Source organism: Hippocampus zosterae, chromosome 15 (assembly GCF_025434085.1).
Source record: "Hippocampus zosterae strain Florida chromosome 15, ASM2543408v3, whole genome shotgun sequence".
Classification (NCBI taxonomy): Eukaryota; Metazoa; Chordata; class Actinopteri; order Syngnathiformes; family Syngnathidae; genus Hippocampus; species Hippocampus zosterae.
Genome location: NC_067465.1, coordinates 4,439,303 through 4,462,376, shown reverse-complemented (window position 1 = coordinate 4,462,376; position 23,074 = coordinate 4,439,303). Strand labels below are relative to the sequence as shown.

The window sequence follows — 23,074 nt, the reverse complement described above, 5'->3', positions numbered from 1 at the left end:
GGACACTAGTCACACAAAATGAAGTGAGCCATGTTTTGTTCATTGAAATGTTTGAATTTCGTATGCCAATAGTTTTGTTACATTGCAAATTTTATTGTATTTAAATAAAAGCAATATTCAAATTCCAGACAAGTTATTTTGTTTGTCACCTCTTTGACTATTTAGTACCGTACTTGAATATTTGTGCTCAACAACCACATACAAGTTCTACGGACAGATGTTCCTCTAATCCAGGGGTGTCCAAAGTCGGCCCTCAGGGGGCGCTGTCCTGCCTTTTTTCCAGCTCTCCCGGGAGCAGCACACCTGATTCAAATCATCAGGATTGATCCCAAGCTGCTTCAGAGCTGGCTGATGAGCTGATCATCTGAATCAGGTGTGTTGCAGGCGGGAGAGCTGGAAAACGGGCACGACAGTGCCCCCCCCCAGGTCTGGAGCTGGACATGTCTGCTCTAATCAGATCATTTCATCTCATTTTTGTCTCACATTTTTTTTAAAGACGAACGAAGGGTCCGAAGACTCTAAATTGGCCACATTGTGCACGATCGCGGACTGACGAAGGCGGTACTTGTGAGGAAGACATGAGCTTGGTACAAATACAGGAGGTACAGCATGAGCATTTCACATTTTTTTTTCCAAAGTATATTTTTACTAGAAAAGTTAATTTTATTTAGATTATAATTTGTACTCTATCTTTATGTATAGTCCTTTGCTTCCGCTGTGGGTTGTTTTTAAATAATTAACTCTGTCAATAACGTTCAGTCAAATGAGACTTTGACAAAGTCATGCCCTTTAATTGAATAATTAAAAAAACATTCTTTAAAAAAACATACATTGTGGTTCTGACAGAATCAACAATAACATCAACTGTTGCCTATACAACAGTATCAAAAGTGTTATTTTTTGTTCTCGGTTCACACACGCAACCTGTTATTGAGGGGAAAGTCAAGGTGAGTTGGGCTTCTGCGGGCTCTCGTTTTTTTTTTTTATTGTGTGCAGTTCCTCCTTAAATCTAGTCCACCACAACAAATCTGTTGCCTTTACTTTTTTTTGCACGTCCTTCTTTCAAGATGCGGAATCTCTCGTTCAAGGTCATTGACGTTTGCTTTTGGAAGGAGGGGAAATAAAGGGTGACATGTTAGCTCATCCCAGTCGTATGTAGGTTCTTAGACTTTGTTAAACTTACTGGTTTCCCAACACTGTTGATATCAAATTGGAGAGGCACTCCTTTCGGTATTTTCTTCTCTGCCGTTTCCACGTCACTTGCGGCCAAGGGAGCCGTCGCGGGATGCAGAGTCCAGGCAGAAGGAGGCCTACGGAGAGCAAGCAGGTCCAAAAACTCTTATTCGTGCTGCGTGTCACATTATTTTTGTTTCCTGTCAGTCTTACTCGGGCTGAGTCATGGCTGTGGGGTTGTCGATGGATACGGTCAAAACTCCGGGGCTACTTGTAGACGTGCGCCACCTAGTGGATTGATGGGGTAAATAAGACTTGCTGTTGATGACCTCTGATGGAGCATCCTTGCATGTACATTCGACAAATCACAGCACACAGACTTTTGGTGAAAAGCTCTTGCGTCCAAATTCGGCTTCGAATGATAAAATCTTAATTAAATTTGACACAAATGTGACAATGATTAATTGATGACATCATTGATATTTGATAAAGAATAGAGCTTAGCGCAACTTTTTGGCAACAAACAGAGCTGAACTGGCTGGCGACGGTGGCAGACAAACGCGTTGAAAATCCTCTGTCAATTTAATGGGTGTTCTTGGCGCAGATTTTAAACGGCACAGCTGGCTGTGGCAACATGCCATGAACAATTCTATCATTCATTCATTCATTCATTCATCTTCCTAACCGCTTGATCCTCACTAGGGTCGCGGGGGGTGCTGGAGCCTATCCCAGCTGTCTCCGGGCAATGACAGTGAAATAAAGTTGTGATTTTTTTTAGCATATTAAATTAGCATTTAAACATGATTATGGGAATGTCTTGTGGCCTACTATCAACTTTAATGATGCAGTGTTTGTTTGTTTGTTTGTGTTTTTATTTTTATTTCCCGATAATTCGTAGTTTTGGAATTGTGAGGACTGCACCTGACAGCAACAATATTAAACAACAACTCACGGGCGAGGTCTAACAGGACGATTGTGAGGACTTGGCTTCTGTACCAGAGTTTGCACCTGGCGTAGAGCAAAAAAGAGGAAGTTTACAAAACTGTGGCACTGACATTCATCAGCAGATGCACGCATCCCATCACCTTAAGTCCTCGGTGATGAAGAAATGTGGCCTGGCGTGCAACCGTCTGATGCACACAAGGGAGATGTCTTTGTGAATGGAACACAGAAAATTAATTCCATTTGATGTACTTTCATTTTGTCAAACAACCAAGAAGTCAAGTTGTCCTCTCGTCAACCTTTGAGGATGAGTAGCAAAGGTCTTCTCACCGTTGTTGCTGTTGAAATGGTCTGTTGACTGGCTTTCCACTGCGGTCCGTCTTGGTGATGGCAGCAGTTCTGTACAGAGCAGAAGCCCCAACCTTTCTTTCAACACGCAGAGTGTACTGAAAAAAAGGTTGGGGCTTTTGTTTTGTTCTCTAAAAAAAAAAAAAAAAACAGATACATTTTTTAAAAACATTTCCATAACCCAATAATACTTAATTAAATGTATATTGTAATCTGTTGATACAACTAATACACTGCACAGTGCTCAACATAAATGGGTGCGCTTAAGTTAATTCAATGTTGCAAAACTCCCCCATCTCTTTTAATTGAGTATGTCTTAAGATTTACGAAGATCTAAGAAATAATGCGTCAATGCATTCTAATTGCAAAAAAAAAAAAGCCAAAGCAAAATCTCTGCCATGACGCTTCACAGTGACAATTTTACCACAGTAGTACCTTACTACGTCACATGGCAAAATCACCAAAAAGCAGGCCGTCCTTGTAAATTTATCCCAAGTGAATAGTAATCACCCAACGTTTGCAAATACAAGTTATAGTTACTGTATCTATCTGATGAAGGGATGTGAATAAGGTTACGTCCTGTTCGAAGTCACCTGAGCAGGTCGCTTGAGGAGGGTTGCATTTCTCCGGGCTGCCAGACCGGTGACGACTCCCTGAATTCGCCGGACACCCGGCGTGACCCGAGTTCTTAATTTAGTTGCTGCTGATCCTCCAACTTGGAACACACCGCCTGTAACAAAATTTAATAGGTATGCTTAACGTATCGACAAGGCAACAACATGAAGAAACGTAAAATACCGTTGTTTCTGGAACGAATTTTCGTTTTTCCTTGTGTTCGAGGAGTCCTTCGCCGGTGGAGTGTTTGTTGATTTTTGTTGGGTTGTTTCCCTTTTGTGTGTTGCTCTTTTTTATTCAACCGAATGATGTCATCTGCCAAATAATCAAACAAAAGAGCAATGGCAACAGAGACCGGAAGAGTCACAGAAAGTCATGGAAGTGTACCCAATCAACAACAAAATATATGCACTTTTTTTTTCTTTTGCTGGTCTAATATAATTGGATGTGTGTGAAACTAACCTGGCACATGGAGAATCAAATTAAACGTTAAACATTGGAGTCAATGAAGGTAACTGAACTGAAGCCAGCTGACTGACAGCAACAACCAATAATCCATTTTTAGGCTAACGCGTCCATGCTGAGGACCTTACCTAATGACATGTCCACCTTATCGCGAACCAACTGCTTTTTATAAGGACGTTTATTCATCCCGATTGGCAGCACGGATAAAAGCCAGGAAATAATGAAATAAAAACTGACAAACACGAATACGGCGCGACGCTTGTTTCCGCTAAACCTTTCGAGCTAAATTGTTGTCCTGGACCCTCCCCAAGCCCCTAACATAAATTGGACGACGCATGCGCGAAATTTACTGTTGCATTGTTGACAATGTATTTCACGTGGCAACCCGAACGTGGGCGTGGCCTTCTCTTTGGCCGCGTCCCATTCAGCTCAGAATGGCTAACTTGCGAACAGGCTAGAGAGACGGCGAGCCATCCCAATGTACGGGCCCCAACCAGATGCTTTTCTCACTTGCTGGCTGATGACGAGGAGCCGAGTTAAAATGAAATGGAACGCGACTCATACATAGTGTTACAAAATGTTGACGTTTTCCCCATCGTAAGACTTGTGTAAACGCAAACCACTCACGTGGATTCGTCCTGTACGGTAGAATTACAACGATTATTTCATTCAGTTTTATTATATTGTCGTTTTTGGCGTCTTTTTATTTTTTACCTCCTTTACACCGTGTATGAGGCATTGTGTTACGAGGACGTAAGTTCGAACACGAATGAGTACTTCATTGGTAATAACGAATGTCTTTGGCATTGTCTTGCAGCATGTAGTTTTTTGTCGTACTGTATTCCGTTTTCTCATTTTTCTTCTTTATTTCACAGCTCATTTTTCTCTTTCCCGACCAAGTCGTTAGCTGCCATCATGTCAGACAAGAAGCGCAAAGCAACCACAGCTGCTGCTGCTGCTGCTCCCAGTGCCAAGCAGCAGAAGTTGGCCTCCACCAAGGAAGGCAAGACGGAGAAAGCAGCAGGCTGGCTGCAAGACCTTGTCAAACAACACAGGTCCGATAATAAGGACATGAAAGTCAACAAGAAACGTGTTCGGTTTATATCAGACACACAAGAGGCAAAGGAAGAATCAGAAGGGGTCCTTTATTGGATGCTGAGGGACCAGAGAGTACAAGGTGACCGCAGGATCACATACATTGAGGGGAAAAATATGTAAGCTCTTCCTTATGGTCATTTTAATAACACAACATCTTTTTATTTGATTTTTTAAAGATAACTGGGCGTTGATCCACGCCCAGCGCCTTGCCACGAACAAGAAACTGCCTCTCCACATCTGTGCCTGCTTATTTGTCCCCAAATCCGAGTTGTCCACACTAAGGCATTACAGTTTCATGCTGAAGGGTCTGGAAGAAGTTGAAAAGGTACTAAAATGTAATTTATATTTAGGACTGGATCATTTAAGACGGTAAATTGTAAATGCATGTATACGTTGCCATCTGCATTTCATGTTCCCTCTGCCCTCAGAATCAGTAATGCCGGCCCATGTAACTAGGCAGATTAGCAATGGGGTTTTAAATTCATCCTCACAGGGCCAGACATCGATGATATCAGCATTTTTCCACCCTCTGATTGCTTGGTCATAACAGAACGTGCTACTTTCATTTTAAACTAGCAGAACACACCTTCAATGGTATCACTGTGACATGATAGTGGTTATTTTAAGAGGTAGTTGGGTAAGTCCCCAGTCAAAGGTACCAAATGCACAGGCTGCGCCAAGTTAAAGCAGTCCATTCTTGTCATCAAACAGGAATGCAAATCTTTAGACATCCAATTCCATTTGCTGCACGGCTCCGCGGACAAAGTGCTGCCTGGCTTTGTGTCCGAGCGCGGCTTTGGGGCCGTCGTGACGGATTTCTTACCCCTCAGGGAGCCTTTGAAGTGGCTGGATGATGTGAAAAAGGCTCTTCCAGATGATGTTCCACTCATTCAGGTAAATGGAAAAGCTTGGCGATAAATGCAGTTGGATGATCTGGAATTCCCGGAATAATTTCTCAACCCGATTAGCTTCCATTTCAACTGGCCACATGATTTTGTTCTACAGGTTGATGCGCACAATATTGTTCCATGCTGGGTAGCGTCTCCTAAACTTGAATATGCCGCCCGGACAATCCGAGGGAAAATTACCAAACTTTTACCAGAGTTCCTCACTGATTTCCCCTTGGTTGAGAAGCACCCCTATACAGCAACAAAAAAATCCAAAGTAAGTTCTGAAACTGGAGTGTCTGAACACCCCAGAAGTGCACTAATCATGCGGTATCATTTCAGGAATGTGCATATCTACATATGGAGACCAACGCAATTGAAACAAGCCAAAATAAAACAACAATTACTCTTCTCCGCTGTAGCCTCGGGCCAATATAAAGCTTTTTTTTTGCACAGATGTGGATGTTATTACAGCACTAAACCACTGTCATGATTTTTTTATTTTCTTTCTCTCCCCCCCAAGCCAGTAGATTGGGCCAAAACCATCGCCTCCATGCAGGTGGACAGAACCGTGGGAGAGCCGGAGTGGGCCCAACCAGGCACCACGTCGGGCATGGTCATGTTGGAATCCTTCATCGACGTTCGCCTCAAACTGTTTGGCACTCAACGTAATGACCCCAATGTTGCAGCGCTCAGCCAGCTCTCCCCTTGGATCCGCTTTGGTGAGTCCCACCCCTAAAGAAAGATGTTTGGAACACTTACATAATCAAGCTTGCACACATTGTTTTCCATGGCTTGCAATGTAATCATACTTGCTTAAGATAAAGGTTCTTAAATAGTGGATTTAGGCACCCCTTTATATCTTGTATTAACAAAGTTATAAAGATATGCACATACAGCGGTGCCAAGTCAACTTTTCCCTTTAAAATGCATGGAAATGCCATTAATCTGCCCCAGACTAAAACACACATAAAAAAAAGTAACATGTTATACATAAGAGAGCACTTACAGTAATGTGTTAATGGAATGTCAACATTTCAAACGTTTCTGGATCATAATTCAATGGGCCTTGTGGTGCGCCTTCTGGTATGTGCGCCATGGCCCCTGGCGAGCATCAAGAATATTTTCTTTGTTCTTAAAATAAAGAGTTTTTTTTTTTTTGGTATTGTCTGTCCACATGTGTTGCCACACTATTTGTCTTCAAATGCCCATTGCTTAAAGGGTTAAAACTACAGCAACATCGATACTAGTTTCACTGCAAGTAGGTGAGTTTTTCAGCGCGCAATGGCTGACAGATAAGAAAAAAATCCACTAATAAGGAATATGTTCAGGGACCACATGTTCATACTGTACATATATTATGAAATTGAAAGTGAACTTTTCCACTCAAAAGTCTGTTTTTAACCAATCCAAGTGCAAAAAAAAAAGAAACAGCTACACGCAGAGCTTTAAGTGGTTGTGAAAGGGGCCCACTCAATAAAAGCGCATTCTGTGTAAATGGACCTCAAGCTAGGCCCAAGTTGTGGTCGCTCGACACTTCCTCCATCCGTAAAGCGGCCGTGTGGCACTCTCCCACGCGATCATGCTGCTGCCGCCTCTTATCCTTGAACCGCTGGATTGCTTTTGTCACAGTGCTCTTCTATTGATTTCTCCATAGAGCCATTGATCTCAATTGCATATCACGAAGAGACGCAAGTGCATTCACGTGCCATAAGAACGGCCCAATTTTCCATTGCACTGTTGAACCCCTGTTTACGGCGGGGGATATGTTCCAGATCCAATCGCAAATGGTAAAAATCTGGCAGAAAGTGACCAGAGAAATGTATTTTTATTTGTTCTAGTTTTACCCCTCACACACTTTCGAAACGTATTTAATTTTATTAAAACACAACTAAACTTATAAAAATACTTTTTTTTCCTTGTAGTTGTAAAGTGCCTTAGTGCCTCTCGTTTCTCAAAATAAACTTTTGTACAATATCATTTTGAGCAAATAAAAAGACTGGCGCGCTAGCCAAAGTTTCTGATGAAGAGACCTAGAGTGCTTGCTTCAATCTTTCTTGTCCCTTGCATTTGTAAAACCGACACACAGAACAAATGAGGATTCAGCATTGCAACATTTAAAGACTAAAATGTTCAACCAAACCATAGCATGTCATCTGATGAACGTCTGCTAGCCCGATGCTAACATCATCTTGATACCACATCGACAGGCTAACCGACATTAGTATTGATGGTACTCTGCTGCATGCCTTCAAGTGGAGCTCAGTGCTGCCTGGCATGTTGTGGCACAATGTGGCACGACACTGAATGCTCGCAAAACTGCAAAACCCCCTAAAAAAGGATCGCTTAAAAATCTACAATCTAATTTGGGGGGGGGGGGGGGGGCGTCACTGTATTCTGCTCTTGAAACTTCTGACTGACATGATCAATTTCTTTGTGGCCGATGCTATCAGGACACCTGTCTGCCCAGCGTGTGGCGCTGCAAGTCCAGCGCGGCGGGAAGAACGCCACTCAATCGGTCGCGCCCTTCATCGAAGAGCTGGTGGTGCGAAGAGAGCTGACGGACAACTTCTGCTTTTACAACGACAAGTACGACAGCGTGGAGGGTCAGTTGAGCTCTTTTATGTCTTTCGTTCACAACGGCGGCCTAAAAGATGACTTTGAAAACGTGGAGTGTGTGTTTATTTTGGCATATGCAAAAAGGGCACCCGTGATGACGCAGAAAGATGGAACTAATGAATACTGAAGAACAGAATGCGAAAAAAAGAACAAGGAAGGTTCATACAAGGGTTTTTTTTAACATTTAAAACCAATTAATGGCCATTAGTATTTCTTATCGGTAAAGATGTAACCGTTATGTTTTCGTGACGTCATTTTTTTTAATGTGGTGAAGAAGCAAAGAAACAAATCCACTTTCTGACTTAATTTTCGGATTGAATAGATATTCCTTCTTCTTCAAAAGTTTTTCATCTGTTCAATTTGCCTCTTAAGCAGTGGATGAGTTCCTCCATTGTCAGTCCACAGGGTACGGACTCATCCTTTTATTTATTGATGTACCTATTTCATTATTTACTTGATGCGGTATATTTCCAGGCGCTTACGAGTGGGCCCAAAAGAGCTTGAGAGATCACACCAAGGACAAGAGGCCGTATGTGTACACCAGAGAGCAACTGGAGAGAGCCAAGACGCACGACAAGCTGTGGAATGCCGCCCAGGTAGAACGGTGACCTCAAGCAATGGGGACAATAGTATGGAAAGGACAGCGCAACAGAATCGGGTTACTCTTCTGCTTGACCTTTTTTTTTTCCCAACAGAAATCTTGTCCTCTCAGCATTTTGGTCAAAAATGTCTGTTTTGGTTGAAAGCAACCTCTATTCAACTGTTGATTGTCAATCCTTTCATGCACTGTGTAACCTGATGACATGATAAGCTGTCCACTGTCGTAACTGCTGTCCCTGAAAGGGTTAAATGGAAAAAGCTAACCACACTTTTTATGGGGGGTGGGAGTCTAGTTTTTGTGTTTTTGACAGAAATGACAATGTCGCGTCTGGAATTGTGCACGCGTGTGTTTCAGTCTCCCAATATAACATCCTTGCTTTAGTATCAGATGGTCTCCGAGGGGAAGATGCACGGCTTCCTGCGGATGTACTGGGCCAAAAAGATTCTCGAGTGGACTTGCTCGCCAGAGGAGGCGCTCTCCATCGCTCTCTACCTCAACGATCGCTACGAGCTTGATGGCCAGGACCCCAACGGATTTGTGGGTACGCCACATTTGTACTTGCTCTTTTGTACTCATCTGGTGAAGCCAATACGGTCTCCTTTATTGATTCCGCTCGTTTGTGTGCGTCCCCCCCACCTTTAGGTTGTATGTGGTCTATTTGTGGCATCCACGACCAAGGATGGGCAGAGAGAGACGTTTTTGGAAAGATCCGATACATGAACTACAAAGGCTGCCTTCGCAAGTTTGACGTACCCGAGTTTGAGAAAAAATACTGTCCCAAAGGTCTTTGAGAGGCATACTCTTATTTGTTTTTATTTTTGTTTGGTGGTTATTACTGGCTGTGTTGTGACATGCTGGTCACAATCTTTGGTGCCGATGTTTTTCTATTAATGTTTATTTATTCCAAGTGTGAGTGTCTGTAGTTTTACGGACCATGTGATGTTAAGAGACCATCTGTCATAAAATGACAAGAAGCTGTACTGCATCAGGGAGTACTTCAAATTTTGAGAATTGCTAATGCTAATACATTGTGTGTTGGTTTAAGAAAAGTAAAAAAGGACGATCTGTAATTTTTCATCGTGTTTGGTTTTACTGTTGGAAAACTCTTTTTCTAAAAAACGATTAAAACTTTGTGTTTATTGTTCGCTGGTCTGAATTGTGTAAAAAGTAATGACAACAAAAAAATGAACATTTTGAAACAAAACATACTCATCGCCTGTCTGCCAACATCGTGACTTGCATCACGGTTACATTAGCTTGAGTGAACACTAATTACATTCCGCTTTAAGTCTTAATGAACTACACTTGGGTGTAGGGCGGCAGCCTTGACCATTAGCAAGCCGCACACGTTTCATAAACAACTATCTTACAAATACGAAACTACTCGGGGCTGTTTTTATTTTTTGAATCACAACATTTCCGACTAGATATTGTTTTGCCCTAATTAGCAAGACGCCATCCACGCACCGTAGGCCTTCGGCGCAGCCGCGGATGGGTTGGCTAAAAGAAGTAAAGCATATGAGCGTATGAACTTGCATCTCCAACGAACTCCGTCAACTAGAAACTACAGTTCTCTCACAGATTGTGCCTGAGCAGTTTCGGAAAAGCAGGACATCGGACGAATACTGTGATCAAACTAAAGAGAACTAGTTGCAAATCCCTGCCGGGCGACACAACTGACGCGACAGTTGAACCGCGAGACGACGCCGCGTAGCTACGGCGTTGAGGATTTACGTCATACGTCACGTAAAAAGCACGTACACGTCTCGGGCTGTGCACGTTGCGCGAAGAAAAAATGGCGAACAAAATAATCATTGCGGTCTGTGGGCACGCAGAAAAGTTGACATCTACTCGGTGTCCTGTCAACCAAGACGGCACTTAGCATTAGCCAACGATTTAGCACCTGCCACCTGATTAACTAGCGAGGTTCAAACTTGTTTCTCTGTCGGAGGTGCCCCCGCCCCCTTCTTTTCCTCCATTGTTACCCGAATGAAGCTGCTCCGTTCAAACTCCCGTGGGAAGTGTGACGTGAAACAACGTTTCATCCTTGATTTGACCCAAGTGTAAGTTGATCATTCCTTTGACATTAATAATAATAATAATAATGCATTTTATTTAAACGCGCCTTTCATGCCACCCAAGGACACTATACAGACAATAAAAAATACAATGTAAAAATTAGTAAGCGAGATATTATATAAAAACAGGACAGAAAAATCATAAAAACATAGGAAATGGAAGAGCTACGTATTGTAGGCAATCCTAAGAAGAAGAAGAAGAAGAAAGAACGGGGGTGATGTGCTGCTGGGAAGATGTTTTTGTGATGATGCGAGCAGAGGCGTTTTGAACCAGCTGGATTGCAATATTGTCACCTTGTAAGTCGATTTTCTCTTGACAGATTTACTTCAGTGCACGTTTGAGAGGCTTAAAAGGGAAAAGTGATAAGAAACGACATTGAGCTCTGTATTTGTGATTGTTGTTGGCCATCTGTTAGTTAGCAGTCTACTTCCTGTTTTATGGAGTATGAAGAGTCAATGCTGAGTGCCTTTATGATTCTCGGGAGGGGTCGTAAATTGTCACCCAAATATATTGAGGTTGTCCTTGCTCGGGCTGCTGGGAATTAACGGTGCGTTTGTTTGGGATCATCGCTGTCATTTCATTGGGGATCGCTTGACAAAATTAGTGGGACAGGGGGGAGCACTTGTTTTCCTGTGTTGAGTTTACTGGATTATTTTCCTAAAACAGCTACGGTAGGCTCCGGTATGACCCGAATCAGGATAAGCGGTTGGGAAAAGGGATTATTTTTTTTTTTTTTTAATTTCAAATCACATTTGACACATCTTGGCAACATGAACTGATAAAATCAGCAGTCACCGTGGTTGTCGTGATTGAGTCCGCTTGGTTCCGTGATACAAATTGGGTCCAATTGTTGACATCCAGCATACTGATTAGTGTTGACCGAAACAAACTCATGATAATGTTGTCATGTTTCTTCTTGTCCCTTCCGCTTTTCCATCGTAGCTCCACGACTCCTAAACTGTGACTCATAGAGAGTTGCAAAGAAACTGCCTGATGCAAAAATACTTTTAATGAAGTCCTTTTGCCGCTCGTGTTTCAACAGCTTTGTGCAGAAGGCGGTTTCATCCCGGAGCAGGTTCCACTGTGAATATGAAAATGTGTTTCAAGGCTCATTAAGGCAGAACTGCTTCCCATAGAGCAATAAATCTGCTGTTTTATCCCACCAGCTGCACCAATGTTTAGAAGGGAGGTCATAAAATCAGAAATTCAAGGCATGGGTGCGTTATATGCCGTCGGTCATTAAAACAAGAGGTCATTGATATTCGCATACGGGACCTGCATTCCAGATATTTTACAACATGATACATTTTAATAAACGCTGCATTTCAAGAATTCAACTCCAGCACAATTGTCACACAATAGCACAATTTTGCAAGACGAATTGGTCGTGATTTTCAAATCGGTATGCCTCAATACAACCTGTGTGTATGTACTGTATCAGCACAATGGATGTCGGTGTTGTTCTTACGAGCAACAATCCACCTCACTCCACATTTGATTGTCCTTATTTTATATTTGATTGGACAAAAGGCGGCCAGGCGGCACACTGGTCGACTGGTTAGCGCGTCGGCGTCACAGTGCAGAGGTGCAGGGTTCAATTCCAGCTACGGTCTCCCTGTGTGGAGTTGTTCTCCCTGCGTGCTTGCGTGGGTTTTCTCCGGGTACTCCGGTTTCCTCCCACATTCCAAAAACATGCATGGCAGATTAATGGAACAGTCTAAATTCTCCCTTAGGTGTGATTGTTAGCATGAATGCTTGTTTGTCTCTGTGTGCCCTGCGATTGGTCGGCGACCAATTCAGGGGGTATGTCGTCCACCTACTGAATGGATCCAATGCTATGCAACCATGATTAGAGAACCAGAAATGTCACAAAAGGTACTATAAATACAATGAAATTTTTTATTCCCTCAGAAATGAGACATTTTCAGGGCGGCCCGGTAGTCCAGTGGTTAGCACGTCGGCTTCACAGTGCAGAGGTACCGGGTTCGATTCCAGCTCCGGCCTCCCTGTGTGGAGTTTGCATGTTCTCCCCGGGCCTGCGTGGGTTTTCTCCGGGTGCTCCGGTTTCCTCCCACATTCCAAAAACATGCGTGGCAGGCGTATTGAACACTCTAAATTGTCCCTAGGTGTGAGTGTGAGTGCGAATGGTTGTTCGTTTCTGTGTGCCGGTTCAGGGTGTCCCCCGCCTACTGCCCGAAGACAGCTGGGATAGGCTCCAGCACCCTCCGCGACCCTAGTGAGGATCAAGCGGCTCGGAAGATGAATGAATGAATGAATGAGACATTTTCACAACCCCACAAGTGAGTTTCACTTTTTCTTTGGCTTTTTGTGTGGTGTGTGGTGTGAGTGTGAGTGTGAAGAAGGTCCCCATGAAGCCAAAAGGTGAAGTTGTAGTGATTGAACAGAATTGGGACTAGAATATTGCGTTTAGCTTTAGTTACTCAGTACAACACAACACACACACAACACAAATAATACATTTGAATTCAATATCAATGGCAGAGACAAAAATCTTTTTATCCATTTTGTGTTTATATTGCACTTAATTGAACGGTGTTTTTTTTTCTTCTTTCTTCTTTCTACCTACATTCCTGCTGCTCGAGGCCGTAAATTTCCCCAGTGTGGGACAAATAAAGGATATCTTAAATCTTAAATATATGTTGCTAGTTTAAGCAGCGTACCACAGCGACGGTGCTCATTTTTAAGTGAAATTTCTTTTTATTAGCAGGTGACGAATATATCAGCAGAAACCTTTCAAAATATAATTAATCCACACGGTATTTAGGGTGGCACATGGTAGTTAAATAGAATTAACGTCAGGATTATGAGGGCTCCCCGGACACCCCCCCCCCCCAAAAAAAAATCAAGAACCCCCGGCCAATTAACACAATCCTGTTTTTCCGCTCTTGCCGCAGTCACGACATGTTCGCTTATCAAACAACCGCCGTCTGAATAATTCAGCCATCCCGGTTGAACGTATTTTGCGTCAACGTGGCCGTTCGAGTCCATCTGACGCTTGGCTGCGCTTTCTGGCTCTCTAAGCTGGAGCGCAGCGACCAGGTGTCGCTGTGGCACCAGATGTGTCGGAACATTTCTCTGAAACGCGTGGACATGAGATTGTAGAGGACGGGGTTGACGGCGGCGCTCAGGTAGAAGAAGACGCCCGAGACCACGTGGATGTGCTCGAAGATCCGCAGGTGCCCCTCGAGCGACGTGTCCATGAGACTCCACATCAGACGCTCCACGTGGAAGGGAGCCCAACACAGACCAAAAACGATCACCAGCACACCTGGACAGATGGGATATGAAAACGGAGTGTGAACCCGGGTGTGTTCTATTTCCATCACAGTAACTGAATTTGCTGATCTCAAATAGATGGTAAAAAATGCGGGAATAACTTGATGATGTCACCTACACAACATTTTGGTGACTTGAAGGTTGCGTTTGTTCACTTTCTGCTTGTGGGATCTGCGGAGGCTTTCCGGTCCAAAGCTGCACGCGTCCTCCACCGTGCTCAGCATCCTCTCCTTGTGCAGCTGCAGTCCGATCAGAAGGTAGAGGATGCTGATGATCAGCACGGGCAGGATGAAGAAGACCAGCGTGGAAATCAAGATGATCAGGTTGTACATCCATTTGGGCTTGACCAACTCTGAGGATGGAAACGTTGCAATGAGGGATCGAATCCAGCCAACCGTTACATCATCCGATCGTTTTTGTCCAACTTGCTGCCCTCGATCACGAATGGAACGATGCACTTCCTGGTTTTATTGGAATTGGATGACATGTTTCTGGTAACCAAGGTAGAACCATTCCCCATTTATTTTTACCCGAATAATTCTAGCTAGGCGGCCCGGTAGTCCATTGGTTAGCACGTCGGCTTCACAGTGCAGAGGTACCGGGTTCGATTCCGGCTCCGGCCTCCCTGTGTGGAGTTTGCATGTTCTCCCCGGGCCTATGTGGGTTTTCTCCGGGTGCTCCGGTTTCCTCCCACATTCCAAAAACATGCGTGGCAGGCTGATTGAACACTCTAAATTGTCCCTAGGTGTGAGTGTGAGTGTGAATGGTTGTTCGTTTCTGTGTGCCCTGCGATTGGCTGGCAACCGATTCAGGGTGTCCCCCGCCTACTGCCCGGAGACGGCTGGGATAGGCTCCAGCACCCCCCGCGACCCTAGTGAGGATCAAGCGGCTCGGAAGATGAATGAATGAATGAATGAATAATTCTAGCTAAATCGGGTTAGCACAGATGCTCTTAAGTGCCTCTTGGCCCGTCATGTTCTGATAGGGTCCCTCATCCTTCTCACATTCTGTCTCGACTTTCTACGAATGAAACCGGGGCCCGATGACATCTGAGAGAAGTTCCATACTTACGGCAGATGGCAGAGCGCGGGAAGTCTCGTCCGAACCGTGGCGGCAGCACCGCAATCCCGTGCAGGCTGGTGTTGGGAACGGAGCACAGCATGGAGAGCGACCACAATGCGAAGACCACCCTCTTGACGTGAGTGGACGTGGTCATGTGTTTGACCTTGAGGGGGTGCACCACGGCGATGTAACGCTCCACGCTGAGGGCCGTGACGTTGAGGATGGAAGCGAAGCAGACCGTCTCGAACAGGAAGGTTTTGAAGTAGCAGCCGCCCTCCCCGAACAGGAACGGATAGTTCTGCCACATCTCGTAGAGTTCCAGCGGCATGCCCAGAAGTAGAACCAGGAGGTCGGACACAGCCAGGCTCAGAAGGTAGTAGTTGGTTGGCGTCTGCATCACTTTGTAGCGCAAGATGACCGCGCAGGTGAGGGAATTGCCCAAGACGCCCGCCGTGAAGATGGTCAGGTAGGTGACGCAGACGGGAAGGAAGACCGGAGACCTCGGGGGCCCCAGTTCCATGGACATGTATTCCTCTTCGCTCAAGCACATTTCCTCCACGTCCTGCTCGGTGGCGTTCTCCAAGAAGCGGGAGATGTTTAGACCACACGAGAGAGCGGCGCCGCTGGGGCAGCCGATATCGGTCGAGATGTTCACCGTGGGAGCGCTCGCATGGAAGCAGATTGGTTCTGGCATCGTGGCATCCGGGTTGGATTCTTGAATTGCCAACGGAGGATATGAGGAGGAGACGGTTTCGGTTTATTTCGAACTTGGAAAATCAATACTTGACAAGGAATTTTTCCATTGTTCAAAAAGGAGCGGCAATAAATCGAGACATCTCGGGCTCTATTTTTGGAGACCGTCAATGTGGATGTACTGGCATTTTTTTTATGCAAAGTAGTTTAACAGATAAAATAAAACCTAAATAATGATGGGTGGCACGCTGGATGACTGCTTAGCACGTCCGCCTCACAGTGCACAGGTGCAGGGTTCGAATACAGGCTGTGTGGCTTTTCTCCGGGTATTCCAGTTTCCTCCTACATTTTTCAAAACAAGGGTGAAAGCTCTAAATTGCCCCAAGGTGTAATTGTGAGCCCGAATGGTCGTTCGTCTCTGTGTGCCCTGCGATTGGCTGGCGACCGGTTCAAGGTGTGGCCCGCCTAACTGCCCAAAGACCGCTCGGATAGGCTCCAACACGCCCGCAACCCTCCTAAGGAGAAGCCGGTCAGCTAATGGGTGGATGGATGGATGGATAAATAATGATGCCCCAAGTCAATAGAATTTAATTTTCAAGACCGGTATTTCTGATTGAAGGAGTTCCTACTTCACTGTTGGTCTATTGGTACATTTACTTCTTGCCAAAAGTTACCCGAATAGAATGAAGTAGAAAATGGATAGAAGGACTCCTCTTTGTCCAGCTGAATGTTTCGAAAATGAAGTGCTATTTGAGCATTTCATGAAATGAATCTAATTTCATGTCATGTGCCGCGGCGCATTTGTTCCTGGACTCTAGTGGAAAATGAGAAATGTGAAAAATATAAAACCATATTTGTCTTCTCCTCATTGTGTGTACATCATGGGCGTGATCGGGTAATGTGCACATCATCGGGAGTCCCTACAGGAAAAGCTTTTGCCGAAAATTGATTGATTTAAAAAGGATTGGGTAATTGTTGGAACCCAAAAAGACCACTCACTTCAAAGTAGGCTAAAATTAAAAAGTTGGACAGCCAGCAAATCACCCATGACACCCATGACACAGCTGCTTTCTCGATGAACGACACTTTGTGTCATTTAGTCGCGAGCATCCCGTTTCGCAAGCTTCCATTACGCGCATTCATTTAACTCATTCCGCCGCCGTTTCATTATTTCAAGGACAAACCTTTCAATGTCCACGCGCTTTAATACACGGTAATAATACGGTATATCATGAGTGTGTTTTAAATCATCGTTATGTGAGTGTATTTTCAATCATAAATTTCCCACACATTAGTTGCACAAATAAATTATAAATATACAATTTACTTGACTCTCTCCCAAATTGAGGAAAACATTACCTTTTTACAGACAGGAGAACAGACCTATTCAATTCATTTCTTTCAACAAGTAATTCGAGGTAGCCTTAAAATCCTGAGCAACAACTTGCAACTAGTGTACTAGGAAATGTGGCATTTGGAACAAAAACTCATAGCCAGATATGAAATCGCAATATCTCTTTGGTCATATATTGTGTTCATGCAGATTTTTTTTTTTGCAGGGTTTCCCATTTATTTATACACACGAGATTCATGGTGATCAACTTGTATTCAGAGCAGAAGAAAATGAAAACACACCTGCAGATTGTAGTCCTCAAGGAAATAGATGCAAGTGCGAAGCTATGGGACAGAACTTCAAATGTTGGTAGTCCTGTCAGAACAGAATGCAGGCTGTGCTCTCGGTGACTCTGTGTCGTACGACTGCCTCAGATTCTCAGATTGTGGAATAGAAACTTGCTCTCTCACTCTCACTCTCGCTCTCTCTCTCTCTCTCTCTGACACACATGTGCACACACACACACACAGGTGGGGTTTCTCACCTGGAGAAATGCCCCATTCCAGAGTGACAAGGCAATGGATCCCATCATGAGGGAATAGAAGGGGGGGGAAGCGGCAGTAAAACAGGCCAAATTCCAGATGCAGGTGGGACAAGATGCCACTAGATTTGGTGTAGTTCAACGAAATGTAAAAGTGAAGAAATACAGTCAGTCTCCCATCCGTCGGTAGCCCAAATGGAGAATGCTGTACAACCTCCTGACTTCTTTTTTAGCGTCAGTGACCAAGATGCTAGCATGTTGTGAGATAAGGCTCGGGATGGAACAGAAAGAATGCTCAATCTTTGATATTCGGTGGCACGGAAGCGCAGGCAGACTATAGTGGTGTTTGGCTGCGGGAAGAATTATTAGGGAGCTTGGTTTGATTTGGCACCAGGATGCACCCCTGACCCCCACCGACCTCAGGCTCAGGCCTTCAACCATGACAGTCGTGAAAACCCTAAACCCAAATACGGCCATATAATAACCGCAAAGTTGCGGACCCTCCAACTTCATCTCGGTCAGCCGTGTGGTAGCATTTCAACAAGGATGAGAACAGAGATGGAAAGTGCGGAGTTGACAAGACCCAGACGACTTGCCATAAGCACTTCAAAAGAACTTTCCCGAGTCACGGGCAACACGTTCCACATGCTAATGCACCTTCAAAGACACCATCCTGGATTTAATTTAATGGGGTGAGGGAAGAGTAACACAGTCTACTTTCAAAAAAATTGATTTATTATATTCATAAATGATGTATAGTGTGAAGACAATCAATGCAATATCGTTATCGATTTATATCAAATGTAATATGAAACCTTTTTTTTATGTTTAGTTTGGCATTGACCTTCAGCTAGCATGTGACTCTTCCGCCTCCGCAAAAATGCGGTAAGTGTGTTCATGTTCTTGATACTTGAGTAAATTAAACGGAAATGATGTCACATTGTTGGTTTGTGGCCAAGTAGACATCAAGAAACACGTTTTGCTTCGTGTAAATATGCAACACACAGTTTTCAGCTGGAGAGTCATCGGGGAAAAAAATTTGAAATGAAGAATATAGTGGACTGCATGTTTCGTTGCTCAGGCGGAAGATTTCCAAGGTCAAGGCAATCAATGACCTCTTTTTTTCACACGGCTGCACCGCTGCCGTCTTTCAGGGGTAAAAGTAATCGAACAAAGGATGAGAAAGGAAAAGGCTCTGGGCTCACGGACAAACGATAATAAAAGCTAAATGTCTGCCCGGGAGAAAGTCCGAGTGGAACTTGTCAAATAAAGGGCGATGAAAAGGGTTGGAGAGAATCATCAAGAGTCTGAAGAAGCAAGTACCAGCACTGTAGATGAAGACGGAGACCTTCACCTTCTCTTTCGAGATTGGACATGTCGAGGGGAAAAAAATACTTTTATAAAAGTTTAAAATCCTTGATATGCTCGTGCTGGAAGTAAATGCGAGTGGTTGATTGATTGATGGTTGGAGGATTAAAAAAACTTGTTTTTTTTTTTTAAATAAAGGGGCTGGTTCAGTATACTGAAAAAAAATATTTTTCTCGTCTTCAAAACTACAGTTTTCACTTCCATGATGTGTGGGAAGGCCATCTAGAGACCCAACGATTAAGAGGACACAATGCCCTTTTTCTAAAAGCACTTGACGGCATTGTGCTTCCATTTTGACAGTCAACTCAATTTTACTTTTCGATTGTTGAGCAAAAACCAAACTGCAGCTTGACAGAAAACGGGGAATCTGAAAATGAACACGGGCAGCCGGTGAAGGGAGGCAAGACGAGGAGTGGCGGCCTCACTCCTCCACGCTCCAGTTCATCATTTTGAGCAAACAGCTGTGTGAATTACGACTGGCTGACTCCAAAGTAAATTGCGTTACGTTTCGGCCGACGTGATGGAGACGCGGATGACTGTTTCAAAAATTTTCCTGTTAAACAAAAAGCGTTACCTTCAAATGCTGGCTTGAATCTCCATGTCCACCTATTGCAGGGGTGGACAAACTACGGCCCGCGGGCCGGATCTGGCCCGTTTGTCTTTTTAATCCGGCCCGCCAAAGATTGGTGCACAATTAAGGTTTGATTGCATTCATTTCGTTTGGACTTGTAATGACAGGTATTTCAACACCAGGTGGCGCAGTTACTTCAAGTTGCAGAGCACAGGGAGGGAGGGGAGATGAAGAAAGAGGGAGAGGGTAATGACCATGGAAGGGAAAGTGATATGTATTTGATTAAACGAAGCGGGTAACAAAGTACGAATCATTCAGGAGACGTCTGGAGTCGGAAAAACCCAAATCTACGAGACTTTGAAAAACAAGGAAGCGATTCTTACTCAGTCCGATTCTGGCAATTTCCATGCACAGAGTGAATTGCTTCTGGCTCGAGTAAATGAAAATTTCCTAGAATGGTTTGATTGTTATGTTAAAAACTTTCCGCAAACTGGACCGCTAATAAGAGTCGGAGAGCAGTCAAATGTGTACAGCGTGAACAACAGGGGGCTCGGTACACATCCTTGAGGAGAACCAGTGCTGAGTGTGATGGTGGAGGAGAATGTTACATTATTACTGGCATACAAAGACATGCGCTATCTTCTTTATTTTCTATTTCTATTTCAAACTTTTGGCCCGGCCCTCCACAATATTTTCTGCTTCTCATTTGGCCCCCCGGGGAAAATAATTGCCCACCCCTGACCTATTGCCATTCATGTAACCTAATAGCTTTCTTTGTGCGCAATTCAACAGGTCCTCATTTCACACCAAGTACATTTATGAGTACACTTTGACAAAATAATTATTTCTGTATTTACAAAATCATTATTTCCGTATTTACCCTCTTTGTGACAGTTTAGTTTGGTGCTTCACTGTGAGATTTTTTTTCTCATTGGAAAATGTGTTTTGGCTCAATAAAGGTTGAAAGGTACTCCATGAAATGCAATAGCCTGCCGGTTCCTGATCCCAAATGAGATTACACAAGATTATAGGCATTGGTTGCTTGTGTGGTGGCTCGATGTATTGTTTCCGTCAATAATTGCATGCTTGGGTCACCCCTTTACGGATTAGTTTCATGACCCCACCAAAAAAAAATGTACTTCCACTTTCATACACTGAGAGGCGCTGTGGTTCCATACGTGATTAAATTTGATAGCAGACCATACGTCATCTTGCATCATGAGTCTTTTTGCATCAGTGTCTTCCTGCCAGATTCAATGACCAGCATCCGATTTTAAATTTGTGTTTGTGTAACACCCAGGCGTTTGTGTCCCCTCGGCCTCTGTCGTCACCCTTTGCAGAGGACTGCAGTGCTCCAAAGGGGCACACAGTCACATACGCTCATTGTCATGACCGGCACCGTTTTTTTAATGTACTGTGTAGATATGGCTGGGGAGTAATTTGAGCAATGTGCGGTTTTGCTTTACCCTGACACAGCCCTGTAGGTTATATCAGTATAATCTACTCAAGCACTAAATAAACCTTAGTCTACCTACCTTCATCTCTCTCTCTCACACACGGATCTCACTTCGAAAAAGTGCGATAAAGGCCCGCTCACAAGTTAGGCGAGTGTCCTGCTAAAAGTCAAGGACAAGGAACTACAACTCCAAATGGATCTGTTTGGATATATTAAAGTATCTTCCACATATGTGTGTTTCGCTGCTCAATAATTCCCCCATTTGTGCTTTTTGTGCTCTGAAAAGCCTTTCGATGCCACAAGATGACGCCAAATCCTTACCCAAAAGATGCATGTTGAAACGACTAAAAATATTTTTTTTTTTCAGGGAGGAGCTATATTTAGTCTGGGTTGTTCATGCGGTAGCGGAGAGTCTACACCACGTGGGCTTGTTTACGGGCACTTCCGGTGTATTTTGTTCAACTATAAATATATGCAATTCCAAACTTTTCTTAAGGGGATGTTAATGACTCGCGATTTACGGGAGTACTTTTCCTGCAGGTTTCTGTACTGTAAAATTACAATCTTTGCATGGACACCTTCATCCAGTGCTGTCACGTGATAACGAAACCAAATAAGATCACAGTTCAACGTTTTATAATAACCGATGACATTGAAAGGACAGAAGTTACATCCAGAAAATGCAAACCGCTCATTAGCAAGAACGCTACAAAGGCCAGGCTGGAATTCGTAAAGATTAACCAAAGTGATTGAAGACTGACTAAAGTTTGGAGAAAGAAATGATCTGCCTTGTTCTTCTGAGATGGGCTCATTAATTTTCTGTCTGCCAATTTCAAGCAAGATAAAACCAAAATGATTGGGAGATCCTTCATCATGCAGAAAGATAATGACCCACTGAAAGCACTGCCAAGAAAACAAGAGAAGTTCATCAGGGGCAAGAAATACGGTCTCTCTTACCATTAAAATGTTTTTGTTCCAGAAGATGGTCACGGGAGTTAGACATCGGTTAGTCATAAAAGTTGGAATTCTATCAACGTCATGTCAAGTGAGACGTACACAGTATATACTGTATGTCAAAACCACGCGACTCGCAAAAATCTGCAAGTTAACACCCAATGCAAAACGAGTCAACAGAACTAGTGGTTGTACTAATTGTGACTCTGTGACTCTTCTTCATGCGTTATATCTGTATTATACTGCCACCTCGTGGTGGCCAAGGTGCGCATATCATAAGGAGCCCAGTGTCAATGGTCATTGAAGCATGAAATTGTGATGCACAAACCATTTAATTCTTCACATTCTATTTAATTAAATCATTACCGCATGTTTTTATAAAATACAAATGTGTAGAGCTCTATTTTTCTTTTTAAAAATGCATTACAAATATTTTATCTTGATTTCTTTTGTGGGGATGGAACGGATTAATGGCATATCCATTCGTTTCAATTGGAAAAGATGATTTGGGATGGAAGTGATTTAGTTATGAATGTGGTGACTGTACGATAATGTCCCAAATAAAGTATCTTGTAAGTGTATTCTACATGTGCTACTCTCATCAACTTGCATATTATAAAATAACTCCCCACAAGCCGGCGATGGAAACGGCCGCCGTGCTGTCTTTAATTTTCATCCCTCTCTTTTTTAATTTATCTCTGTCCTATTTGAACATGTCTTTGCTCCATTGCGGCTGATGAGAAACAATCGTCTGTATTCTTTTTCAGCCTTCACTCTTCCCTTTGCACTCTTCCAGTGGGAGCCCAGTTGGCTGCATCACAACGGCGAGGGAGAGAAACCAAGGATTCTTCCAAAGCAAGTAATTGTTAAATTGCTGCAAATGTGCCCCATGCGAGCCAAGCGAATACACAGAGAAATCATCAAAGCCAGCCAACACTTTGTTTACCTAAGTAAAATTTAGCTCATTGGAAG

General features: G+C 43.7%; 3 protein-coding genes and 1 long non-coding RNA gene across 6 annotated transcripts; 2 read left to right on the top strand and 2 right to left on the bottom strand.

Moving 5' to 3' along the window:
• Window positions 1-770: 770 nt before the first annotated feature.
• Window positions 771-3,875, bottom strand: LOC127616197 (UAP56-interacting factor-like). 2 transcript variants are annotated; one of them, XM_052087655.1, is made up of 9 exons: window positions 3,672-3,875; window positions 3,262-3,393; window positions 3,057-3,193; window positions 2,446-2,594; window positions 2,259-2,325; window positions 2,126-2,181; window positions 1,387-1,461; window positions 1,184-1,310; window positions 771-1,102 (listed from the first exon to the last, which is right to left on the bottom strand). In XM_052087655.1, exons 1-9 carry the CDS (start codon window positions 3,727-3,729, stop codon window positions 1,010-1,012), a joined length of 894 nt encoding a protein of 297 aa, XP_051943615.1. In that variant the 5' UTR covers window positions 3,730-3,875; the 3' UTR covers window positions 771-1,009. The 2 variants fall into 2 exon arrangements, with proteins under 2 accessions (XP_051943615.1, XP_051943616.1); XM_052087656.1 differs by having other exon boundaries at window positions 2,446-2,561.
• Window positions 3,876-4,016: 141 nt separating this feature from the next.
• cpdp (CPD photolyase) lies at window positions 4,017-9,892 on the top strand. 2 transcript variants are annotated; one of them, XM_052087644.1, is made up of 10 exons: window positions 4,017-4,296; window positions 4,444-4,720; window positions 4,818-4,966; window positions 5,353-5,535; window positions 5,647-5,805; window positions 6,052-6,250; window positions 7,982-8,134; window positions 8,622-8,743; window positions 9,130-9,289; window positions 9,391-9,892. In XM_052087644.1, exons 2-10 carry the CDS (start codon window positions 4,459-4,461, stop codon window positions 9,537-9,539), a joined length of 1,536 nt encoding a protein of 511 aa, XP_051943604.1. In that variant the 5' UTR covers window positions 4,017-4,296; window positions 4,444-4,458; the 3' UTR covers window positions 9,540-9,892. The 2 variants fall into 2 exon arrangements, with proteins under 2 accessions (XP_051943604.1, XP_051943603.1); XM_052087643.1 differs by having other exon boundaries at window positions 4,419-4,720.
• Window positions 9,893-10,521: 629 nt separating this feature from the next.
• LOC127616202 (uncharacterized) lies at window positions 10,522-22,957 on the top strand. Its single transcript, XR_007967059.1, has 3 exons — window positions 10,522-10,811; window positions 18,586-18,638; window positions 22,899-22,957. It is a non-coding gene; the product is annotated as an uncharacterized LOC127616202 (long non-coding RNA).
• LOC127616193 (neuromedin-U receptor 1-like) lies at window positions 13,752-15,937 on the bottom strand. Its single transcript, XM_052087651.1, has 3 exons — window positions 15,196-15,937; window positions 14,243-14,476; window positions 13,752-14,116 (listed from the first exon to the last, which is right to left on the bottom strand). Exons 1-3 carry the CDS (start codon window positions 15,878-15,880, stop codon window positions 13,785-13,787), a joined length of 1,251 nt encoding a protein of 416 aa, XP_051943611.1. The 5' UTR covers window positions 15,881-15,937; the 3' UTR covers window positions 13,752-13,784.
• Window positions 22,958-23,074: the final 117 nt, after the last annotated feature.